Source organism: Syngnathus leptorhynchus, chromosome 10, assembly GCF_054491065.1.
Source record: "Syngnathus leptorhynchus isolate UIUO chromosome 10, UIUO_Slep, whole genome shotgun sequence".
Lineage (NCBI taxonomy): Eukaryota > Metazoa > Chordata > Actinopteri > Syngnathiformes > Syngnathidae > Syngnathus > Syngnathus leptorhynchus.
Genome location: NC_141204.1, coordinates 9,085,829 through 9,111,600, shown reverse-complemented (window position 1 = coordinate 9,111,600; position 25,772 = coordinate 9,085,829). Strand labels below are relative to the sequence as shown.

Below are 25,772 nucleotides of genomic sequence, written 5' to 3'. Positions count from 1 at the left end.
CGGGTATAATAAATTTGCGTAAAAATTCAAGCGATAGCAAACTCATAAAGAAAATGATCGTCGTACGCGGTTTAGTTGCCTTAAAAGCGACCTCGTTTACACTGGTTTTCGTCGCAAGATTACGCTAAGGAAATGTGACGTCATCTTCAGCAGCCCAATGACAGCACAGAAATTCAAAACTGTCAGCGGTAGGAAACGGAGGAAATATCTTAAAATTTACTGTAGATGCATGCCATTAGTACAAAATATTTGCAAAGTACAAAATATATGCAAAGGAACACAGCTGTTTACAGGATTTATATTGAATTGAAAATTCGTAAACGTTAATCCTGCACTGCAGTGAAGCGAAAACCAGCCTTCTCCATTAACTGCAATGGCACCTCTCAAATTTGTCATTAAGGTAAGTGGAAAGAAATTGTTATACTGTATGCAGAGTTCTAACATAGCTGGTTATTGCCTTTCGAGTACAGTATTTACTTAACCTAACATGCATGTTTCTGCTATGTGGCATGAAGCTGAAAACCACGCAAGCATGGAGAAAACTTGCAAACTCCACACGGGACGGCTTGATTCTGGATTTGAACCTCGGAGCCACGAAGCTAGTCATTCTTTTTCATTGGGAAACTAACTGTTCCTTACATACCGTATGTGCACAGAATACTATAGCCTCTAAAGTCCGTATCACAGCCAAAGGTTGTACCTGCTTCTATTTCCACCAAGGAACACAGGTGAAACCACAAAATATATTTTATGTACTTGCAGAAATGTTTATCTGTCTATATAGAATGTAGATAGGTTTCAGTAAGATTCTATTAACTTTATTGTAGTGACAATATTTGACCGCTAGAGGGAAGCAGTACCACACGTTTAACGTCTACCATACAAGCTTGACTGTTTTGTGCCACTTAATTTCGAGCGCTGGTCAACTTTGGTGCAAATGTCAAACATGGATTGCCTCCACCTGAATCTTTACGAGGGAGAATGTCAATGCATACCAGACAGGAAACGACTTCTATTAAAAAAAATCGGAGTTGTTCATCCTCAGTTTGATTCTTTGTCGGCAATAATGCAACTCAGATGTTTTTGTTAAGTGCAGGCAAAGCTGATGATCTCTCTCATGTTGATGTTTCATTTATTGAGAGTTTTGAACAAGGGCTTCAGACATTTTGCACTGATCTCCACATCCTCAACTCTTCCATGTGTGCTTTGCTGACCAGATATTACATTCACTCCTCTTTATTTGTTTCATATGCATGCCTGCATACAGGGCCACCCACCACCCCCCCAACCGTCAGTTGGTTGTGGGAGAGTAAAACGCCAGAGGTTCACGGCGGGTTCCTTCCCACTGGGCACATAATGACACAGTTGTGTTATTCTCCCTGAGAAAATGCTCAGAGGCTCAACCACACTCAACCAACTAACCACAAACAAGCATGTAAGAAGAGATCAGGCTAAACAATAGCATTTATGCCACTGCAACTGGCTCTTCTTTCACAAAAGCAACACCACTGTCACCGTGGTTTTAATGAACGGATTATGTTCTGGGACAACATTCTCCATGGTAACGTTATATTTTGGAATGTATGTAAATCACTTTGCCTGTTGCAGTTTCCGAGTCCAGTGAAAGCGTTTGTGCATCATGTTCTCTGATCCACAGTGCTATGTTTACTAGGCTGTTCACTGGTAAGTTTTATGATCCTTTCTTTTTTTTTTTTTTTCTCCTTTTTTCAAAGGAGCTCCCACCCTCGTCTGCAAAACTGAAAGGGGTGCACTTTCTTATAGGCCTAGACCATGTAGTCACCCGCCACTTCACAGACCTCCCGAAAAGGGCCTTCAGGCAAAAAAACATTGAAGTGCTGGCTGCCAGGACATTACCACTCGAGAACCCTGCAATCTGCCTTTTATTAGCAAAATGCACCACCGACATTTAAACATCTGATGTAGAAAGCGGTGGCAGAAACCCAGTTGTTGTTGGTTTGTTTTGTTTTGTTTTTTTGTTAGTAGAAAAGATTTGAGGCACCGCAGAACATTTTCATGTCAGAGGTTTTATGCACTGTTTAGTGTTGTTGTCACTTTGTAGATGAGCCCATGTGGGACCACACATCATGTCTCTGTACACTATCAGAGCAAACATTTTGACGTTTTCCAACATTGCGAATCCATCTTAAGTAGCCAAAGGAGCTGACATTGAGCAGGAAAAAAAAAAACCACTGCTTCATAGTGTACGTAATTTACTTTTCATCAGGAAACCAAACACCCATTTTCTGAAGGCACTGTCTGCCTGAGTTTTATTTGCTGTACTTTTCCTGGAGATATTCTTGTCCGTTCTTGCTGTTTAAATTCCACCCCTGGGTTGTGTCTCTTTTTTTATGATCAAAAAAGGTGTGCTGACATTCACCTGCATGAAGACTATTTTGCACACAAATCATTTACACACTATGCATGCACAAACACACAGAATAGTAATAACAATACATTCTTGAGTCTCATCACTCTATATCTCTGGCAGTTTGAAACATCTAAGTGCAGAACTTTGTTTCTTTTCTTTTTTTTCACGGGGAAACCCAGGTGACTCACAGAGAGAGTTTAGAATGAGTCAAATAAAGCCTGTGGAATAGATGTCACACCCACAGATCAAGTGCACTACACCACATTGTTTGTAGACTACAGACAGAGAGAGAAAGTCCGAAAAAGGGAGAGATGTAAGTTTTCCCGAACGAGACCACATCTGCTGCCCCTTCTCATCTAATGTAAACATCTGTGGCTGGTTAGTGTTAGCCTCTGAGCTAAGTGCAGTCTGAGAAGGTCTGGCTCTTATATGTCGCGATAGCAAAGGCAAAAGGGCAACGAGGTGGGGAAGCGGATGAAGCCGCTCGTAATGTTCGGGCCCTGTGCCCATCTCGAAGCAGTGAGAGCGGACGGCCAGGTCTGGAAGGGAGATAAGGAAAGGTAGAGAGTGTTTTTGGAACTGAAAGTGATATAGTCCAGAGCCCCGTAGAACAGAAGGGAAACATCAGTGGGTTCATGACAGGAATTGTTTATTTACGGGCTGAAAATATAATGGAGTTGTTTTGATTCTTGTTTTGCCTGCGGTGGACAGCGGTGAGCTTATGTTTAAGATATTTCTGTTGTCTGTTTTCTGTTTTATACAGACCACGGTTATAAGATTGACAGCAGGGAGAATTAGGATCGAGAGCTTTAGCTCTGCCTGTAGGAAGACGCACTCCTATTCATGCACATTGTGTCAGCACACAAAAGATGGCACAACAAAGGATTTGGTATTAAATAGCGTTTTTTTTTCTGTTGTTGCCGCTTCTCATTCAGCCTTCAGCTTACATCCATAATGTGAAAAGGCCTGTGCAAGAGAGAGAACAAAGCAGTGCCGGCTCTCTTTAGTATGCATGAAAAGAGTAACTTCCTCTCAAACTTGGACCGTTATCAAAGGTTTTTTTTTTCTCCCCCAACCGATGAAACAGTCTCACAGACAATTACCTTCAAAATACACTCAAAATAATTGGTGGATTTGATTTATGAATATGGCAGGTTAATTAAACTCTTGGGTTAATGCCTGTGATAGAAAGGCATGTGCGGCAATAATGGCTGAGATTGCTCCTTTAAAAGGTTGCAGCATTCAACAATCACATTTTTTTTTTTTCGGTTCTTGTGTGCCGTCACTCAAACCTCGTGCTGCTTGTAGATATATCACTAAAAAGGGGGTCACAAGTGTAGGTCATAGTTCATGGCAGAGTTCACCTCAGAGATCCACTGGTCACTCTTTGTTCAAGAAAATGGCAAACCTAGACCACATGATAGGAAGGTGAAGACTTTTTGGGTCAAGTTAGATTCTGTCACTTGTATCCTTCTTCTTTCTGTCACACACTCACCACCAACGGTAAAATCTCAACCCACTCCTTGAATGTTATCACCGAAAGGGGAATTCTGTGCCTCCGTCTTTGCTTGATGAATTAATTGTTTTCTCAGTCATTAGTGTGATTGCATTAGTTTACATTCCGGTTTTCCCCTAAGTCTCGGAGAAGAAATCACATGCTGTTTGTGAGCGAAGAGTAGACTGATGCTTATCATGAATGCCTTATTTCCATCAGGTCTTGTTTGCTCCTCTAATGTGATAAAAAAAGAAGTTAGTCTAACGTTTGCTAGATATCTAGCTGTTTGCCCAAGTAAAAGATTCAATCAAAGGTTAAGAAATATCTTGAGGGGATTCACCCAGCAAGGCCTCTTCTTTTTTTCATGAAACCTTACTGCTCCCTTTAAGATATTGATCAAATTGACCTTGTCTTCTTCTTTAGAGCTCACATTAGCTCGTCTAAATTGAAGCCATGCATCTAATAGATCTTGTGATCCCTGCTAGGATATGTACAGCACCTTGTGTCAGTGTAGATGTATAGCGTTCAGTTCAGTGCTATACTAACAGTCTCTATTTTAGTGTGTGTGTGTGTGTGTGTGTCTTTGTTGCATCAACTTTCTGAGGTCTGAATTGTGAAAGGTTTAGATACCTAACCCAGCTGAGCTAATGTTAAATGCAGCTCAAAAACTCACCGTGGGACTCCTCCTTGTCTTTCTGTCAGTTTTGACGGACAAGGTCTGATCCTCTGTTGCTAGGTTTTCTTTCCCACGCACTCGTAATTGTTGGAGGCAGTCAGCTGAGACCGCCAGTCAACCGTGGACCGATGAGAGACAAAGAGCAAAGAGTGGAAAAGAATACTGATGTGTAAAGAAGAGCTGACGTTCATAGGCAGGAGCTTGCTCACATTTCTACAAATGATTTTGGTGCATCACTGTGACTGGCTGGGATTATGCCCCAGCTCCGTGATCCTGAACAGATGAAATGTTTTGGGGTGTTTGGTAATTTATCAGTGTTATTATTGGACATTTCCAAAGACAAATAGAGGCAATGTGCTGATGCTGAATCAAATGACGGAACTGTCGACAGTAAAGACAAAATTCAAGATGGTTGGGTTTGCCAGATGTGTGTCTTTGTATATACGCTTTATTGCTCATTAACTGCTGCTTGCCACCAAGTCTTTCCCACCTCTAGAAGAACATAAAAAGATCATTTAAGAATATGAATGATATCATTGAGACAGTAAATTATTGGAACCAGGAATCACATTTCGTCTTGACAATGTATTGAGTTTAACCAGACAAATGGAGGGTTTGGTTTTGGCTTGCATCCGAAATTTCAACCTTACCCCTGTTAATTTCTTCACTTACGTCATTCTGAGTACAAGGCCTTGGGAACATACCTCAGGACTAGGTTGTTGAGTTTAGTGTGCAACCTAAGCCCGGGGGATTGGCCTGGCTCAAAACAAAGCTTTGAGTGTGCCGTTTTCGTCTATGGACACAGCAGGACACAACAAACCTGAAATCTTTTTTTCTGGAACTTGTTGTATTTCTCCCCTTTTTTTTTCTTCTTCTTCTTTCAGTTTGCTGTATTTTCGTGTATTATGGTTAAAGGACAATGCTTTCTGCTACTGTTTTAGTTGTAGGTGGTGTCAGTCCTTGATTGTCTTGTCCAGGGAGAGGCGAGCTTCACACGAGCCCCATAATCAGTTGCACTCTGCAACAGACAGATTCATGTGTAAACCATAATCAGACCAGCTTGAGAAAGATATATCAGCAAGTTAACTAGCCGCATCAATTCTGGCCTGCCCGTCCCTTGTAGCTTATTGTCATTGACACAATTTGGCTGAGCTTCTGAAATCCACTAAGCATCCGCGTTCTTAGGCCTCTACAATATACTACAGATGCAGTTTTTCAAGACAGTGTTTTATTACTGTTGCGCCAAAGCATGCATTTTACATGAGACAAATCTCTTGACACGGCATCAAATAAAAATTTGAAATAACAATGATCATGTATCAACTGACACACAACTTTGATAAAGCTTTGCAGACTTGGCAAACCAGAAGCCAATTTTTTTATGCTGTGAGAGAAAACATAAGGCAACAGACAGCACCTAATTTAAGTTTAGATGATTGGATAAGAGATCAGAGATTTTTCCCGAGAGAGAAAGAAGAGTGAAGCGACTGCTATGAAAGCCCCGGGGTGATGTTGGAGTTGGGGCGGGGAGGTCGTTTGTGGTTTGTTTCGCTGTCAATCACTCACACTCTGATTTCCTTTGTTGTCTTTGAGCTCAATGGCCTACAGCAACCTGCGGCTGTCCTTCCTCTTTGTCTTGCAGTGTGGGAACTTTGCCGTGCTGGTGGATCTCCACGTCCTGCCCCTGGGCAGCCAAGAGGACGCCAGCTGGTTTACTACAAGCGACATCGAGGTAGGGAGACAATGAGATGGGCGTGCGTGTGATTAAGCGTGTGTGTGAACATCTAGTGTCTGTACTGCTTTGGGGCTTGAAAGGAAAACAGTAGCGTGGAATGTGAAATGACTTTGGGCTTTGTGTCCATTCTTCTTCCGGGGCTTTTTTGTTCCTCACCTAACTTCTTGAACAGACCTTCACACTGGCTGTCTGTCCACTGTCACAAATGCAATCACAACATGCATGTTGCAAAATGTAATGAAATGTCCCTGTTTTGTAGGAAGTAACAGCTCTGATTCGTGATGCTGTGGACCAAAGAGTTAAGCAGTACACTGAATCCTTAGAAAAAGGAAGACAGCCAAAACACAAAAAGGAGCTAGCACCTGCTTCAGCTTTTGTTGTGAAAGGTAATCATTTTATGATGCACATTTCAATGGTTTGGCAATAAATATTTTGCTGCCTTTCATTATGGCAGTGATCGCCACCTGTTTTGTGGCACAAACTGGTTACACATAGACATTTTAAATTTAGAAAAACAACAAGAAAAATCCCACAACCGAGTATACATTTAACCATTCTACTAAATGTACTTTTTAAATAGTGGGGACCCTGTGCTCGTTTGTTCTGAACAAGCAGGTCCAATCCTGACTATTTTTTTTCCCCTTTAAAAAAATAAACTTCAAATGCTTGAACTTTAATGCCAGTGTCATGGAAAAATCTGTGACCTGTCAGAATGGGTGACCCAAGTAGCTGATGTCGCCCAAGGCGTGTTTGAGACTTTGACAGCTTACGAGAAGAATACTTCCATTAATAGTGTAAACAAGGTTTTGTCAGACTCTGTGACTCCAGGGAGCACTATTGTATGAGCTGTTATTAAGTCTGCTGTCAGCATTCAGTCCTTGCCCTCCTCTCAAAATTTCCCTGCTTCAATTTTTGGGATCATCAAATGAATGTAAATATCAGATAAAGATAACCCACATAAAAAAACAAAAGGCAGTTTAAAATCAGAACTTAAATGTTTTGGGATAGCAGTACCGTATTTTCCGGACTATAAGGTGCACCGGACTATCAGGCGCATCTTCAATGAATGGCCCATTTTAAAACTTTGTCCTTATATAAGGCGTACCGGACTATAAGGCGCACCATTAATGCATCATGTCAGATTTTTAATCCAAATCAAATCATTCTCCCATTTTATCTTTTTAATTTCAACTTCAGATGCAACAAATTACTTTATAATCACAAAATAATGATCCATAGTCTTTTTGATTCATGATTCATAGTCTTCAGCGGGCCACTTATGATTGATTTCATGACACAATGCTTCGGGCCAGTTTAAATTTAGGAATTTGGTCCATATATAAGGCGCACCGGACTACAAGGCGCACTGTCGGCTTTTCAGAAAATTTTGGGTTTTTAGGTGCGCCTTATAGTCCGAAAAATACGGTAGCTTATCTGGGAAACATCACTAATGATGACCACAGGCAGATGCCCTTGTCAACAGACAGCCACAAACATACACTCTCTGTTGCGTGAACAACTAATGTGTGACTACCAATGTGTCTCAGCAGTGAAATATGCATGTAAAAATGATTAAGCGTCTTGTCGTAATGCCAGAAAGAATGTAAGCAGTGGAACATGACTCCATACAAACACTATCTGCGTGTTCACTTCTCAGAACATGAAAAAGTCTAGCGCCTCAAATGGGACTATGTGGCTCCATTAAAGGTCTTAAGTGAGTGTAATGACATTTCTGGCCCTTTCATTGTCCCTTGTGAGTGAGGTAGATCAACAGGAAAGGGGGAGACTGTGCGAAGTCAGCAGGCAGGCATAAAAAGAGGACGACAGATGAGGCTTAGCCAACCTAACCTCAGAGTAGGTTTTAAATATTCGGAACATCAGTTGTGCAAACAAGTGAAATGCTAGCCCGCAAATCCTCTCACCGAGGTTCTTGTAGGTTATCTGTTGGTGTGAAGGGGCATTGTTGTTCTTGTAGCATTTAAGTTAATGTAACAATCTCAGTTGTTGGCACTTCAAATAAGTCATCAACAGCTTTTGACATTCCAAGGACCTTCTGTGCAAGTTTTTCTGTGGAACCTTTTTGTATGGAACATTATTCTTCCAGAAGATGGGCGTTCTTTGATAATTGTGAAGACAGTGATTAGTAAACATCTGATTATGACAAAACATTCGTTTTCTACTTATCTTAACAATAAGTGCCCCCCCCCCTCCCCAATATATAAATACCATTTGGATGTTGTTATTTTTTCTCTTGGATTTGACTCAGCAGCTAAATTGGGATAGATAAGAGCCTATCCATGTATTCAGAGAACTTTACCACTCATTTTTTACTAAGGCTACTTGACTCCATGATTAGCTCATGGTGATGTGATTTATTTGTTTTCAGAGGGATGAACAGAGAGAACTTTTCCCACCAAACAGTTTGGCTCTGTACAAGAAGAATGAGCAAGCCCGACTTTTAGAAGGCTAGAAACATTACATACTGGGAAGGCTGCCGATCTCCTTGACGCACAACAGTGTTTCTTTGAGTAATTGCATATTAAAATTGAACGGATAATAGGGACCCTGATAAGATACTGTATGTAAGGAATTGAGTGATTATTTTCTGTGATGACTGAGCAATTCTCATCTATGTGGATGCTCGATTACCAAATAGGGGCTGAACGATTTCAGAAAAAGACTGAAATGCAGTTTTTCTGATAACGATTGCAATCTCCATGTTTTCGATCCCAGGTCAAGCTTCACGCTTTACATTTTAAACGTCTCAACAAAGTTAATGTCAGGTATTTCTCTTGATGACCCTTTGCAAATCCAACTATTCATCACAGAACCATATATCTTTCATGTGCTACTGTATGTTGCAAAGGTTATCTTATCTTTCAATGTAAGACCTCTTAGCTCATGTAACGGCATGTTTGAGTGGCTGTGACAATGGCTCTTAGTGGTACTTACAGTCGAGTTCATTTCAGCCCGTGGCAGAGCCGGCCCGGGTACTTCTTGCTCTTCCTGCACAGGTGCCAGGGCTTAGAGGGGAGGGAACACCTGCCAGCCTCTTTCCCCATGGTCACTACAGGCTGTAAAGGCATTTTCCCAGGCTCCCCAGATGAATGGTCACTAATAGCCGTGGGAGAGGGCTTTGCGAGTGCTGCTCAGTGTACCACTGACTCCTCTTGGCAGCTCTGTGAAGGGGGCTTAAGGCAGCCTGACCATGGTCATTGTAGCAAAAGCACAAGTGTTGTTAGATTTCTTTACTCTTGGAAAATGTGTTACAAATGACCAATAAAGGAAGCGGATGTCTTATGTGGATTTTGTCAATTAAAAAAAAAAAACTGCATTTCAGCGCCATCAGATTCCTTCTATATCCCTTCAACAAAACTGTTCTTTCTTCGTTGGAGGTCTGTTTTCTAGGAAATAAAGATTCAACTCTTCCAATTATTTTCCTCTTTGTTTCGCCCTTAGCCACCACAACTCTTACTATTTATGTGAGTGGCTGCCATGTCTGTAAATAGAGAGGCATGCCAGTGGCAGATTTACCTGGCCTGCTCTATGTTACCAGGGCGCATGGCAGTCTAAGATTAAGCCAAGGGTGAAAGAGAGACGTGTGACGGGAACAAAGGAATTCCAAGGCCCAGGCTCAAAATGGATCTTGATCGGCGTAGGCGCTGCAGCGAGCGTTCTCTTCTTCCTGCTCACCCTCCTGTCTCTGGCCCCTGCTGGGCAACCCCCATCCTCCCAGTGCTATGTGCTGTTGATGTGGCTCTTAAGAAGCTGGCCTGAATGTGCCCTGTCTTTCTTATACGTCAATCTGACTCTACTCTACAGCCCAATAAATAATCACACACGCCGTTTGCTTTTTTTGCTACTTGCACTTTTTGGGCATATCCTCTCTTGTTATATTCCTGAGTTCCTCTCATGTTCTTACTTCAAGTTTTCTCACTTTTTCTTCTTAACCTCGTCCTTGGGGTCAGCTGCAGTTTCTTAACACATAACCACAATCCCTACCATAGCTGTCACACTACACTCTTTTCCCATATAATTAGGGCCTGAGCCTTAGCACGAATCACATTCATGTGACCGTTCACCACAAACTATGCGGGAGTACTGCACACACTCTCTTGAACTTAAGTGTTTTCTTGTTTTCCTTTTCTGCTTGTTACTTTAAGGGCTGGAGAAATGTCCCTTTGGCCGTGTGACTTTGCTTGTGGACAGGTGTCACTTCAGGGCAGTGCGCTAAATTTGCCCCACGTTCTACAGTACGGAAATGACAAAGTGTTCATAGTGCCCCTATAACACATTGGACCAAAATTCTACCATGCTCTTCAAATATTTTTAGTTCATCGATTGCTTTACAAAGTTTCATTATAATTAATTCAACTACATTGGTAGCCAAACCTTGGAGTTCCATGTTTGTTAGGGTTTCTTTTTATGGACTAAATCAGTGATTCTCTCAACACCCAGGGATGCTGTGGTAAATGACCGACTTTGTCAGAAATGAAACTAGTTGGACTGTTTTTCATCCTGCACCCAGAAAGTAGATACACTCTTATCCAAGGAGAGTTAGCTTATGAGTTTTCGACTGCAACACACTGCATAAATTAAATTCAAAAACAAAATGGATCCTCCTGTCTTATGTCCATAACATAAAAACAACATATAATATAGACTCATTAGGTTTTGCAGAAATGTTGCAAAATACTCTCCACCACTTTGGTCACATGCTTCATTATGGGCTGGCCTGAGCTACCATGCTGGGGTGTGTTTTGTAACTGCGTCAAAGGGGTCACCCAAATGTTAAAATGAGCCTTGGTGCAAATATTGATTCAGGTGGTCGTGCAGGACGATAAGGCAGAGTGCTCTGCTACAACAGTTACACGCAGGGTGATGTCCTTCCAGGAAAGCCCCCACTTCCATGTGGGTAACTTCCTCATGTTCTCTCATCCTTCCCTCCGTCATTTCTCACTCGCTGTAAGCTCCAACTCTCCACCCACACTTGAGGACTGAGGGAGGGGGCCCACTTCAAAGCTGATAAGTCAAAAGAGCAGGATTCTTAGGTGCTGATGTCTAGCTGTCTTGCTGATTCCTCTCCTGTTCAAAAAGGAGTCCACATGATTTTGTTTTCCCAACATGTCATGACTTAAGGGTGTAACAAAAACAGATTGGAATCGTAAAATCGGTTCTGATGTAAAAGATGTGAGCGCATTGATACACGAAATAATGAATCCACCTCAGAAAGTTCTACAGTAATTTGGCAGGAATCAGGTTCATGTTTCTGATCATTTGTTGCTTCTTAAAGATAAAAAAAAAATGTACAAGCACACTTCTATCGATATATGTTTTGAAAAGTCTTAATTGGAGAGATATCCAACTTTGGTCATGGCATTTTCCTGCATTCTGGAAATCATAAAGTTAAAGGTTTCATTTATACTTTTGAGACGGTAAAAGCTCCATAAAGCCTGCAACTATGGAATTTGTTCTTCTTCATCCATAGAAAAAAATGTTACTCATTAGTTTTAGGTCCAATCCTACTCAAGAATTCGTTCCAACATGCGTTTATTCACAGAGAACCAAGAGAAGGACAAATCCTGCTATTCAAACATTTCTTTTGTAGATCATAAGACGTGCCCGCACAGGTGTGTCAAAAATGATCACCTACACCATAGTTAGACTAAAGCCTAATACAAACAGGCAACAAAAAAAAAAAAACTCTAAGAATGCCACACCTTGTTGTAAGATTAGACTACATAAGAGCTGCAGCATAGGTCGTAGCTGCAACAGGATCTGGCAGGAATGAGGGTGGTGACATCTTGACTATGCTGTGACTGTGCTCAAATGTATCAGGATAGAACTACAACACGTGAAGTCTAATCCCGTTCCTGGCTTTTGACTAACTTTGAATGACTCGGTCTTACAGTATGTGTGTTGCATTTTATTGGTCTCATTAGACTGTTTGCCTTTTTGATTTGTTGACTTTCCTCTCATTGTTTTGAAGGAAGTGGTGAAAGCTGGAAGGATATGCGCTTGTTTGTGTGTACGTGTGCCTCAAGTACAGTTTTTAAGCCTCGGCACCAGTGGGCTTTCTTTATTTGTCTTGTGATATATTACGCCACGGCTAGAGTCCGTCCAAATAAGTGGTTACAACGTCATCTACCACATGACTTAAAACTTACAGTTTGATTAACCCAACATAATATTGTTGTGTACGGGGGTTTCAAAAGATTTAAACAATCATATCCGTTCTTAAATCGTGTACCAATGATTGCATTTTTGTGTTCTTCACCACTGTCGGCCACAGTTGCCACAAAATGGGACCTCACATTGTCAAAAGGAGGTACCGAGAAAATATTTGTGGGAGAGAAACATGAATGTAAGCTTAGCATGAGAGAACCTGGGCAGAAGGCCAAAAGCAACTCTGTGATGTGCAGAGCGTTATGAAGTTGGAGGAACAGCTGATGTCTCTGGCCTTGCTGTTTCACTGGTTCCCAACTCTGTGTCCAGACTTCCCCATCAAGCTTGTCCTGGGAATTGGCAAACTCAAGCCACTAAGGAATGCAATGAGAATAGACATAAAACTAATGGATTAAATTGAAGCTTCTAAAAACATAGGAAGCCTTGAATGTGCAAGGAAACTCGAGCTGGAACGGTCACTGTTGCTTTTATGGCCCGGGAAAACGACCCAGAAATATAAATCTGCATTCCAGATGAATAGACCTCCAGAATGGTTAATAGGCATCTTATAATTCCTGAATAAATTGATTGATCTTATGATCTGAATGTTGCTCAGCATAAATGTGTGAAAAAATATTCATTTGATCAAATTTGGACGATTCGCGTGTGACCTTGTGCATCTTGCACTGTAGTACTAAACTTTTTAGGTCTTAATTCTTTTTAATATTCCTGAGTGGCCACATTTATTTCATGATTATTTTTATTCAACCACTGCTGTGATAATCAATATAAAGGGGCTATTCAATTGTTTTCCCCTGGGGGCCCCACCTTCCCTTTCAATTTCCTCTTTTTTTTTTTTGAGAACAGTAGTAACATTGCTCACAGATAGACATCGTATTACAATAATTGTTCCTGTCATGTCTTCAAAGATGTTTTGTGGAATCTCATTTGAGCAAAGAAGTATTATCCAGTGCCATTTCTGGGGGATAAGATTGTATGTTCTGTTGACTGAGTTCTCCAAATTGCGTTTGGCTCTAGGCGTCGTGCCTAAAATCGCAGATGAGATCAGAAACATTCCAGTAAGGTCTAACTTGACGTGTTCTGTCACATATTGACAGCAAGCTTATTCTTCCAAATCATTTATCACTAGGCAGTGAACTTAATTGTACACCTTTGAGAATATTGTGGCTCACTATCTGAGTAACTGTACACCATTATCCAAAGAATCTCTAAACAACTTTTCGTTTTCCTTTTTTTGAAGCTGATAATTAGAGGTTTTGTGCTGGATCAGATAACAGAGAAACGGAAAATAGTCAAACATGCATCTTCACGCTCTTCAAGCCTGGTTGTTGTGTTAAAAACTGATTCATGTTAAACAAGGGCCATTTTCTTAAGCCTCATAGGGGAAGTCAAGTCATTTTTTTTGGACAATTACTGTATGTCTTCTATGTGGCACCGTTAGTCTAACCACAGTATTCTATTTAATGCTGCCTTTGTGGACTCTGAATTATGCAAACAAATCCACAAGTTTTATCCATCTCAAGTGGTCACCATTTTATCATTTGCTGTTGACTGAAAATGACGCTCCATTCACGTGACAGAAATTTGGAGGTTGAAATAAGTATGTATATTTTTTCCTCCAATGGGCGTCATCAGTAATTTTTCTTTTTCATAGGCCGACCCGATCAGTATCCTTGGTGAATAGCGGGGGTCGACTGTACTAATATAAATCTAATACGTAAACGGGTACAAGGATGTTTAAGTTAGTCAACTTACTTAAGTTAACTTTTCCATGCGATGAGCCAGCTCACTTGAGTACTCAGAGCTAGTTTACAAAGACGTACTGTATAGCTTGTTAGCTGGACTCTTGCTTTTAGTCAACAAATTCCTAGCAGATTAGGCAACAGGCCACTGTGTCTACCCGGCGTATCTTGCATAACTTGAGGAAAATTCCATGAGAAATAGAGCTGAGGCCTTGGAAAAAGTTTCTAAGATCACGCCTACTGTTGAGGTTTGTTTATGACAACAAAGCTTTTCCAATAATTATTAGAGAATGATCTTGGCAGTGGGTGTGTATTCACATCACTAGACATGCCTATACGACATTCAACCTAGCAATAAAATTCTCAAGTGGAAGTGGTAGCATTTTAAGATATGGGTAACAAATGAAGGTAAAAATATTTTTGGGATATAATATGAATTGATTTAAGATTTTTAGTCAGTGGTTTGGGCCATTGCGGGACTTGAGCAGCTACAATATGGCTATGTTGTTTCTGCAAGTCTCTCAAGGGAGAAAATGATTTACTAAAACATCCCTCAGTCTGTGATTGGTCAAGGAGTGCTGGTCCAAATTCTGTTCTGGGTGCTGAGTTTCATTGGATGAAGCATTCATCCATTCATTCATGTTCTGTGCTGCTTATCCTACTCAGCCTGTCAGTCAAGCAGCTCTGTCCAGTCAACCGCAAATAATGTACTGTATCCTAAGTGCCTCAAATTTTCCATCCTTACTCTTCTTGTTCTATGAAATCCTCAAAGTTAGGTCTAAACTCATCTTTGTTTTTTCTTGTAGGGAAAAATTTCAACCTAGTCGCCAATTTTCTGAAGCGCCACTTCAACCTTCGATGTATTTTCATGCAGCACCAGGGTGGTATGTAACTTGTATGTTTTCAAATCAATTACCACTGAATCAGAAATTTCAATGACTCATGTTCAGCCAAATTTCCCACCGAAAGACCCAAGTCATTTGGACTCTCCATGTTGATGTTTCTCCCCCTCACTTACTTTTATGTCCTGTCTCTACCTGCTCTGGGTGTTGTTGGGAACCAGCACACATTAAGTGGTTCCCTCGAGAGGCCACTGTGAGACGGCGAGTGAGAGAAATTGTCTACAAGTGCAGTGGAAATGTAGCTCCATGGCCCATGGAGTGTCCGTGACCCTTAGCCACCTTTTCATGGGACCAACACAGTTCCCTTCCTGTCAGCAAACTTAAAATCTGCTCCCTCTGGGAGGGGATGTTAAGATGATACTGACCTGCTGCAGAATGAGATGATGGTTTTTGCCGCAGGTCTGTTACAAATCAAATTAGTCAGTCCTTTGGGGTCAGAGGTTGTCTAATTGGGTCCACAGTGATGTACTGGTACATTATTTTCAGCCCATTTAAAATTTACAGATCTGTTTGGTGTCTTATACTGGTTATATGGAAAAAGTATTTTTACATATAAAATAATTTGGACTCATTTGAAATTCAATGTAACTTAAAACAAGCAGAATTTAGATTATTATTTGCAAGGAAATTCCTTTTAGATGAATGAAGGACAAAATCGGATGCAGTTGTGGCAATACGGTTTTGTTTTAAATGATGGAAAGTAACACTCTTGAGAACTAATTTTCTTTCTCATAAAACATAGCGGCTGGAGACATACGCTGTCACTTTCTATATTTTCTGAGGGAATGTAACTGGTATTGGTTTGTCCCTCCCACCACATTTTGTTCTGTCTGACATTGATTCATGATCAAAGATGAGACCACACTATTTACTATTATGATCTGTGTTACTACTTTTCCTGCCTGCAGAATTGCGTGTGTTTCCTGAGCGCTACGTTGTGTGTGTAAGCCGTCCAGAGGATGCCGCAGTGCACTATACAAAACCGAGCTCAACCACAGTGAGTGTTGTTTATATTATATTTCCTGTTCTAGGCGCCTGGCAGAAGACTCTGCAAAAAAAAAAAAGTTGTTGCCAAGCATTGCTGTCATTTTATATATGGTGGTCTTGACAGGGAGTTAAGGACTGTTTCAAGAATGTTTAAAATGTTAGAAAAGTTTTCTAAGAAAAATAAAAAATCTCAAAATGTAAAGCCAAGGAGAGACAGCAGGAGGTACATGAGGAATTTGCACCCTGCTTGGAAAATGATGACAGGAAACAGCAAAGCTACGGATCTCTTCATAACGCCAGAATGGAAATCTTCATTTAGCCTTTTTTTTTTTTTTTTTAAGTTTTAGAGCCTTGCTCAAAAGCACCACACCAGCGCTTTGCTGCAAAAATATATTTTGGCAGCAGTCAAGTTACATATTTTGATCCCTGGCAGCTCCAAAGCATATGCTTGTGGTCTCCAAGTCAAGAAGAATAATAATAAAAAGGAAAAACCCCTAATGGTAACGGAAATAATTTCAAATTAGTCTGGGTACCCATGATTGAAGTACCCATGTTCCACATTCCGTTGAAACAGTCATTGCAATCAAATAATTTCTGAAACGTGAGACATCTGCACTGGTTGACATGTATTTCATGACATTTTTTGTAAACTGACATTTGAAGGGCATTTTAAAGGAGCTCTTCTGACATGGGCTTTGCAGCAATGACAACATCCATCCTCTGGTCGCCTTTCTACTGTATCAAAACAAAATTTTGTCTCGTTGTAAAATGACAGGCTCTACCAGAAAGGTCTATTGCTCGCTTCTCATTGATTGAGTGGATTTTGGTGGGCCCCTCTTGAGTGACCATTGTGGGATTTTCTTTCCTTAACTCAAAATGACCAACAATTTATCCTCCATACGTAAGACATTTAAATACACAGCGTAATAACAAACTGTCCATTCACCCCATGAAATGTCACAACTCCTAGCAGGATACACGCTACTTATAAAAGTCATTTGTACTTTGAATATACAATGCATACTGTCGTAGTTTTAAAGAAGTATTTGGCAGATTCAATTGGCTGAAGTGAGATATTATGTGGTTTGCTTACAGTATTTCCTGTTGGAGTGCATGCAGCATATGTCATGTTACACTCTTGCCAATATTACAAGCCCCTCAAGTTCTTTCTTGTCCATTCATATTACGGACAACAATCCTTTTGGCCGGTGCTCATTTGATCTCAAACTCCCCAGTGCACTCTGAGAAATCGCTGGTGTAGCTTCTCACCTTGGCACTCACATCAAGGATGGACATCTCTCCCATTACATTCCACGACCAACAGCCCGCTGCTTTTTGTGAGCTTTTTTTTTCTGTTGTTTCTCTTTGAAATGTCTCCGCACTCTCCGCAGTTTGGCCTTCAATGAAAGCGGCGATTGTAATATTTTTGGTGGAGCACAGTCATCAGTGAAAAGTTCAGTGCAACCAATTTTTCCAGTTCAAGGAGGCCTTGGTGTCGATGGCGTTCCCTTCTCCAGGATGTGGTTCTTGGGCTAATACAGTACATACAGTGAAATTGGAGAGCAGAAGTTTTGTGGTGGACCTCGCACTTGGTTGACAAAAACAATTATTTGTTTACATCGCAGGCAGTTTTTCATGTTTTTTCCATGTTAAACTTAAATACTTAATGAAAACAATTCAGGGACATTTAGAATTGGTGTAAAGACTTGATTGTCCTGCTGTCTAAAATAAACATAGTCTTTTTGTGGTCTATATTGTAGTAAAACATGACATGTTGCCTTTTATGCTCTACACACACACAAAAAAATTCTCCTGTTAAAACGACAACAAATGAACACTGATTGCCGAAGTTGCCATAATTATTCAGGAACAGTTGGATATTTTGCTGTCTCTATAATTTTGGGTTTTTGTCTGTTTATGAAATACAAATACTAAAAGTAGTTACGCAATGTTCAACTTCTTAGCGGATTCATTTTGTAAACACATAAATAAGTAAATGCCACCTCCACAGATTTTTATAGATTCAGACAACAGGAAAGGGGCCTGGAATTGAAACTGTGAAGGCTTCAGCATACCAAATAGATTTTGCACAATTCTATGCTTCCAACATTGTGGCCCGTTTCTTGTTCAAACACGATTGCACACCAGAGCACAAAGCAAGGTTCATAAAGACGTGGCTGACGGAATTTGGTGTGGGCGAACTTGATGAGCCAAGATAAAATCCTGACCTCAACCCATTAGAACATCTTTTTGATGACCTCATAAATGCACTTCTGGAAAAATGGTCAAAATAATTCCATAAACACTCCCCTTATCCTTATGGAAGAGTCGAAGCTGTTCTAGCTGCAAAGGTTGGACTGGAAGAGTTGAAACTGTTCTAGCTGCAAAGGTTGGACTGTGATATTAATCTTTGGATTAAGAATGGAATGCCATTCAAATGTATACACAAATCAAAACAGGTAAGCAAATACTTTGGGGAATATGAATCCATTTTGTTGTATTCATCAAAAAGCACTAGTGAAGTGCAGCACTTTGCACACACGAGGCACAGACTTTGCTATGAGAGTTTCCCTTGACCTTTCTCCACTCAAATCCTGTTTAAAGAATCGCTCCTATGGTGAGTCAGCACCAGCAGTGGGTAGGGCAGCATGGGAAGGAAGAGCAAGTGTTTAGCGTTGTGGCCGATTGTTTTCTAGTCTGGCGCAGAGTGGGCAGCGGAGGTGAGCGGCGTGCTGGGCTGCAGAAGTTTGGATCAAAGGCAGAGCAGATGTGTTTCCAGTTCAGCCCCCCACCCTCCACACTCCACCACTTCTTCTGGACGAGCCTTTATGTTTACTCATCACCTCAGAACGCCTCAGTTGTTGCTGTCTCACAACAGCCTGCGCTGCAATTTTCCCAAGGGACCGGAGCGCGCGATCTCCACCTGGGCCGAGTGCAGGCAGAAGATTACACGTGGTTCTGTCCCGTCTCGTGTCATATGGCAGCCTTGATTGTTTTGCACAACAAGTGCATACTGGTGGGCTTACGTTAATCCTTACAGTATGGGTGTATCCACCAACACCAGTCCATGCCCAAGCATGTTTGTTGATTTTGTGCAAGGGAGATGTGGTGAGTTTAGACAAACAGGGCATTCTTCTTCACTAGTATGAGGGACGGAGGCAGTGGACTCGCTTCTCTGCGGGAGATATTTTCTGCTCCAGCAGTGAAAGTTTTTCTTCTTCTTATCATCATTATTATTGGTGCCAATGTAATCCTTTTGTATGCTTGCCATGATAATTTTGCTCTCAGGCATTTGAATGAAAACTATTTCAAAAGTCCACTTGAGTGAGGGATTAAATTGTTTCAATGTGTGTTTTCTTTTTTTTTTTTGGGTCATGTCAGGCCTATAATCATCATTATCATCAAAATATCTGTAGTTAATTTTCCATTGAATTAAGAAGCCTCAGGGGAATGCAGAGCCTCACTATAAACAATAGAACTGACATTACAGGTTGAAATGTTATGGCAATGTGGGGACACATTATTATTATCATTATTATTATTATTATCATTATTATCATTATTATTATTATTGCTCCAACTAATCTTTTTTTTTCCCTCCACCAATTGATACAAAGTGAAATTTCTGGACACCCCTGGTGATGAACCATCGTGGGCCATCCCGTTTCCGTCGCCGACTTTCTGTCTCTATCTTTCTGTCTCTATATATATCCAACTTCTTTCTCTTTCCTTCCTTCTTCTACTCTTTTGAAGTTGCGCCGAAGCAAAAAGACGGGCATCGTTCTCAGAGTAGAAGTTCCTATCGGCTTCTTGTTGATTTTTCTTTCAAGTTTATTTTCAAGCGCCGTTTATTCATAGTAAACGGATGAAAGGACATTGAGGGCTTTGCAGTGCACTTGACTGCACCCACACCTTTCTCAGAATTGTTATTGGTGTGCTGGCTGGGAATGGGCTTGTATTTGGGTCATTGTCCCCAATCCAAAGGCTGTCATCCCCCCAGTGAATAACAAAACCATCGTAAAAGACTGACATTCTGCCTACACGTCGTGACTCAATCTGTGCACAAAGGGCAATCTGTGGAAGACTTCCTGTGAGAGAATTCTTGTTTGTGGGCAAGATGGAGAGCTTGCTGGCAGTGGTCAAACTCAGGGAATACCTTTCCTAATGTGAGCCACCCCCACCCCCTCCAAATTTCACTTTTCCATTTTATTCTGTGTTATCTTGTCCCATTTGTAGCTTGGTGTTCCGTGTCACATTCTTCACCTCCATTCGGTCCAGAACACAACAAATAATATGAATGCATTTCAAGTCTTTTTTTTTTTTTGGTCACAGACTCCATGCCCCAGTTTCCGTATTCCTTCTTCCATTTCATGTAACTGTCACAAACAATTTTTCCTCTAATGTGTTTGGAGACTGGAGACAGTTTGGCAAGCCAGAGCTCACCACATTGGCTTTTCTCATATTGGATTGATCAGTTTACCAACCACTTTATAGTCTAGCAATGATCTGAAAAATAATGTTTTAACCATAGCATGGTTTTCTTTTCATTTGGTTCAAGGACACAGAATTATGTCAACATATAGTAATTGTATGATAATTGAATATAGTACACCCACAAATAGCTTTCGAGACCTTTGTTACATTTTTTCCACTTTCTGACTTTTGTTGAAAGGGTTCTAATTTTAAATATACTAGCTAGGATACCATGCCTGTGATATTCGCAAGAATCCAGTATCCATGGTCTTATTTTATTTTATTATTATTTTTAAATAGCCTTATGGCCATTTAAAAAAAGTATTGGTCTTTTTATATATTTTTTTTAAACCGTACTATACAAAAAAAAAAGGCCTTACCATACATGGTCATTAAAAAAAGCCTAAAGCCATGGAAGTGTAAATGGTAATAATCTCAGGGGGCACAGGGCTTCAATTCTGACTTTAGTATTCCAGTGACATGTAGCGAGGGTTAAAATACAATGAAAAAGTTGAATATACTTAATAATAACGGTAATAACAGTTTGTTGCTTTACACACACCTTTTCAAACTATATTATTATTCAAACTATAAATTTACGTATTCCTATTCAGTGCAGGTTTTTGGGTTTGACTTGATCTAGTTGTGTGTGTTTTTCTTTGAATGCATTCTGTTGAATGTTGTCCGACACTGCTAGAAGATGACAGCTGTCTGCAGCGGAGCCAAAACTTTCCCAAGGTTTCCAGGGATAATATTTTTTGTTTACACGGATTCTGTTTGTCCTCTCTAGACCGAGCTGAGCGAACAAAGCAGATCGGAATATTTTTCCAGAGAGGGAGAAATCCAAGAGTCTTTCAACTGCGCCACAAAAATAAAGAAGACTGCGCTTCAAAAGATGTAAGTATGATCTAATTCAGAACTTTCCGACCCCTCCAGTCAGACAGGATGCTCAAGTATCTGCTTGTCTTGTTCAGAGCCCAAAAATCGAATGTCCAGCAAGAGCACCGGGATCCCATTGAGGGGGATCAGCAAGTTGAGCAAAGAGCCTGCGTTGAAGACCAAAGCGGGACACGTGATGCTCAGAACTCCTACACAAGCTCAACAGTGAGTGTCTGCAGTACTGGAAGTATGGCCCCTCAGAAACCTGAGCAACAGCTACCCTGCTCCAATGCTGTGACTCAGAACCAAAGCCTGACCTATCAGAGGAAAAATGATAATTGTTCCCCAGACAACACGAAGAAACCAAACTTGGCCTCAGCAGTTTTGTACCCACTTGAAATCAGTCCAGGAACCAGGCGGAGCAAGAGAGGTAAACCCAGCGATTCCGAAGACCCTCGCCCACTGAAGGCCAAGAGGACAGGCCTCGAAGGACCTCCAGCCGCAATGCCAACCCGCGCCAGTGAGCGCTTGACGCAAACATCCGAACACGAGCCTCTTCCGCCGCCGCCCCTTTCTTCAGACGAAACCAAGGCAGCGTCCAAGGCTTTCCCAGTCGCAGAGTACAAGGAAACCACAGCGCAAGTAGAGCTGCTTACTCCAGGGAAACGGAACCAAAGGCTCCCCCTCGCAAGCAATAACACAGCACAGACGAACCAAAACAGGCCGGCCGCAAGTCGGAGGGGCCTATCTGTCAAGCTTGCATCCTCAGGCGCCTCTATTAGTTCCAGATTCACAGGCGGGGAGGAGGGAAGTGAAAATGTGCCCAGAACCTCGAGATTACGACGAGTGAAGAGGTCCTGAGGGGGACAGTGAAGCTACAGTAAAAATGCCTGACGCCATCCAGATCGAAACAAAATTGTGTCAGGCTCCATCAGCCCCCGCCCACCCTTGCAATTGTACACACACATGGCCCTTTACTACAATTACTATTCTTTTCACACAAAACCACACATGCAGCTCCAATACAGAGCACATAATTGATACATGAGCGTTTTGAGTTATGTTTTGTCAAATACTTGAAACAGACTTCGCCTCCACCCATAAGTAGTGGTGGTCAAGAGAGGCTTGCAAATGAAAGTCAAAAACCCTTAATTGGAGTTTAGACTCGGGTTTTGTGTTAAAGATTGGGGATTTCAGACAGGCAGGAGCCATGCAGTATGTCATGGCTTTTAGGCTGAAATACTGGCTCCCATGTGTCTGTAAACTGTCCGCTTTCCCTCCTCAAGCTCTGCTGTGATTGATTGCTGTTTCCAGATTTATTTCATCTGTTTGATTTTTCTCTCTCTCTCTCTCTCTCTCTCTCTCTCTCTCTCTCTCTCTCTCTCTCTCTCTCTCTCTCTCTCTCTCTCTCTCTCTCTCTCTCTCTCTCTCTCTCTCTCTCTCTCTCTCTCTTTTTTATTGTTAGATCGTTTTCATTCATACGTCTTTTTTAACAAAAATACGGGAATTACACGTCACCTCATTTGTGTGGTTTTTAGTTTGTATAGACTTTTAGCTTGTATTTTTGATCTTTTTGGCACTTTGAAATTTCATTGTACATGTGACAATGACAATAAAGATCTATTCTATTCATTTCCATTCATACTCATGTCTGCACTTACGATTCCCAACATGAAATGCACAGTGACGCCACCAATGTGGCCAGACCTTTCACTTGTACTGCGGCATAAGACTTAAGTTTCAGTCAATAGACACGATTGAAATGTGTGCTTTTATTTGTTAGTACCAAGGCGTTTGACACTCAACTCTAGGAAGAAATCAAGATCCACAGTCTGTGCCAGCTGAGCATCTGTCAAGAGTCACACGTTCTTTAAGAGTGCAGGGTAACGACAGTCCAATAGGCACTCCTAACTCAATTGAAAACTTATGATGCTCTACTCGATGACATGTCACTCTATAATATACTCTTTTAATAAACCTTGGTTTTACTGGACAGACATTTTATAGTCTGAATAAATCATTTTTTTTTCCCAGGGTAAAAAAAAAAACCTGACAGACACGTAAATTGCCCAGTTGTCATTGGAAAACAACCATGATGATATATGATAGAGATCTGTTCAATGTCTTACTCATGCGTTCCAGGAGCCTGATGCTCGTAACACATTGACAGTAAAAGTTTGTCCAACACTAACCATCAGATCAGTAGTGGCTTCCTCAGAAGGAACTGATGTAATTGGAGCTAATATAAAGTGCCCAAATCTTATAAAGACAGCGCAAATATGGTGTTTTTGAGAAACCCACTCAAGTGTTTAAGCTTTCATGTGTTTTAAGTCGTTCTCGAGAGGTAAGAAGCTTATGAACTTGTTAAAGCCCCTCAAACTAGCGAGTCTGCAGGGCGTAATTAAATGAAGCCTACAAAGACATTGTTAAAATTATATTTACAACTGGCTTGGAATATAAAATGGCTTACAGCAATAATAATTAGAAGAAAATAAGACTGACAAAATATTTCTATGGCGTTACCATTTTCACTGTATTATTGTATATGTATATACCAGTGACGTGCTGTGAGGTTCATGACTGGGGAAGCACTGACGACACCGCCGCCCCCCCGGTAAGATTTGACCGGCACTAGTGATGTGCATTCCCGTTATTTTAAGTGAAGTGAATCTTTAGAATCAGTTCACTCAAAAGACGCGAATCCCCCCCCCACACACACACTGATGCCTTTTTAATTTTTCATTTTTATAAATCAAATAATCAAAAATCATAGTCAAAGCTTCACGGAAAGTGCAAAGTGCCACACCCGCCCTCACCACCACTTTCTGATTGGCTGGTTGATCCGTGACGTCATTCCGACGCTCTATTAGGTGCAACCCCATTTTCAGGTGTACCTAATAACAGGCCACTTCATTAGGGAACAAGCTTAAGTGAAAGTGAAAAGTGCCACACCCGCCCTCACCCCCACTTTCTGATTGGCTGTTTGATGTGTGACGTCTCTCGGACACTCCATTAGGTACACCACCATTTTCAGGTGTACCTAATCACAGGCCACTTCATTAGGGAAAAGTCATGGTCAAAGCTTAAATGAAAGTGAAAAGTGCCACACCCAAACAACCCCCCACTTTCTGATTGGCTGTTTGATCTGTGACGTCTCTCGGACACTCCATTAGGTACACCGCCATTTTCAGGTGTACCTAATCACAGGCCACTTCATTAGGGAAAAGTCATGGTCAAAGCTTAAATGAAAGTGAAAAGTGCCACACCCAAACAACCCCCCACTTTCTGATTGGCTGTTTGATCTGTGACGTCATTTGGACACTCCATTAGGTACACCACCATTTTCAGGTGTACCTAATCACAGGCCACTTCATTAGGGAAAAGTCATGGTCAAAGCTTAAATGAAAGTGAAAAGTGCCACACCCAAACAACCCCCCACTTTCTGATTGGTTGTTTGATCTGTGACGTCTCTCGGACACTCCATTAGGTACACCGCCATTTTCAGGTGTACCTAATCACAGGCCACTTCATTAGGGAAAAGTCATGGTCAAAGCTTAAATGAAAGTGAAAAGTGCCACACCCAAACAACCCCCCACTTTCTGATTGGCTGTTTGATCTGTGACGTCATTTGGACACTCCATTAGGTACACCGCCATTTTCAGGTGTACCTAATCACAGGCCACTTCATTAGGGAAAAGTCATGGTCAAAGCTTAAATGAAAGTGAAAAGTGCCACACCCAAACAACCCCCCACTTTCTGATTGGCTGTTTGATCTGTGACGTCATTTGGACACTCCATTAGGTACACCACCATTTTCAGGTGTACCTAATCACAGGCCACTTCATTAGGGAAAAGTCATGGTCAAAGCTTAAATGAAAGTGAAAAGTGCCACACCCAAACAACCCCCCACTTTCTGATTGGCTGTTTGATCTGTGACGTCTCTCGGACACTCCATTAGGTACACCGCCATTTTCAGGTGTACCTAATCACAGGCCACTTCATTAGGGAAAAGTCATGGTCAAAGCTTAAATGAAAGTGAAAAGTGCCACACCCAAACAACCCCCCACTTTCTGATTGGCTGTTTGATCTGTGACGTCATTTGGACACTCCATTAGGTACACCGCCATTTTCAGGTGTACCTAATCACAGGCCACTTCATTAGGGAAAAGTCATGGTCAAAGCTTAAATGAAAGTGAAAAGTGCCACACCCAAACAACCCCCCACTTTCTGATTGGCTGTTTGATCTGTGACGTCATTTGGACACTCCATTAGGTACACCACCATTTTCAGGTGTACCTAATCACAGGC

At 41.3% G+C, this 25,772-nt stretch overlaps 1 protein-coding gene across 1 annotated transcript; it reads left to right on the top strand.

Annotated features, from left to right (window-relative positions):
• Positions 1-30: 30 nt before the first annotated feature.
• Positions 31-23,078, top strand: slx4ip (SLX4 interacting protein). The gene is made up of 7 exons (XM_085921662.1): positions 31-400; positions 6,203-6,292; positions 6,555-6,681; positions 15,030-15,107; positions 16,034-16,122; positions 21,376-21,482; positions 21,560-23,078. The coding sequence occupies exons 1-7, from the start codon at positions 374-376 to the stop codon at positions 22,323-22,325; spliced, it is 1,284 nt and encodes a 427-aa protein (XP_085777788.1). The 5' UTR covers positions 31-373; the 3' UTR covers positions 22,326-23,078.
• The last annotated feature ends 2,694 nt before the right edge of the window (positions 23,079-25,772 follow it).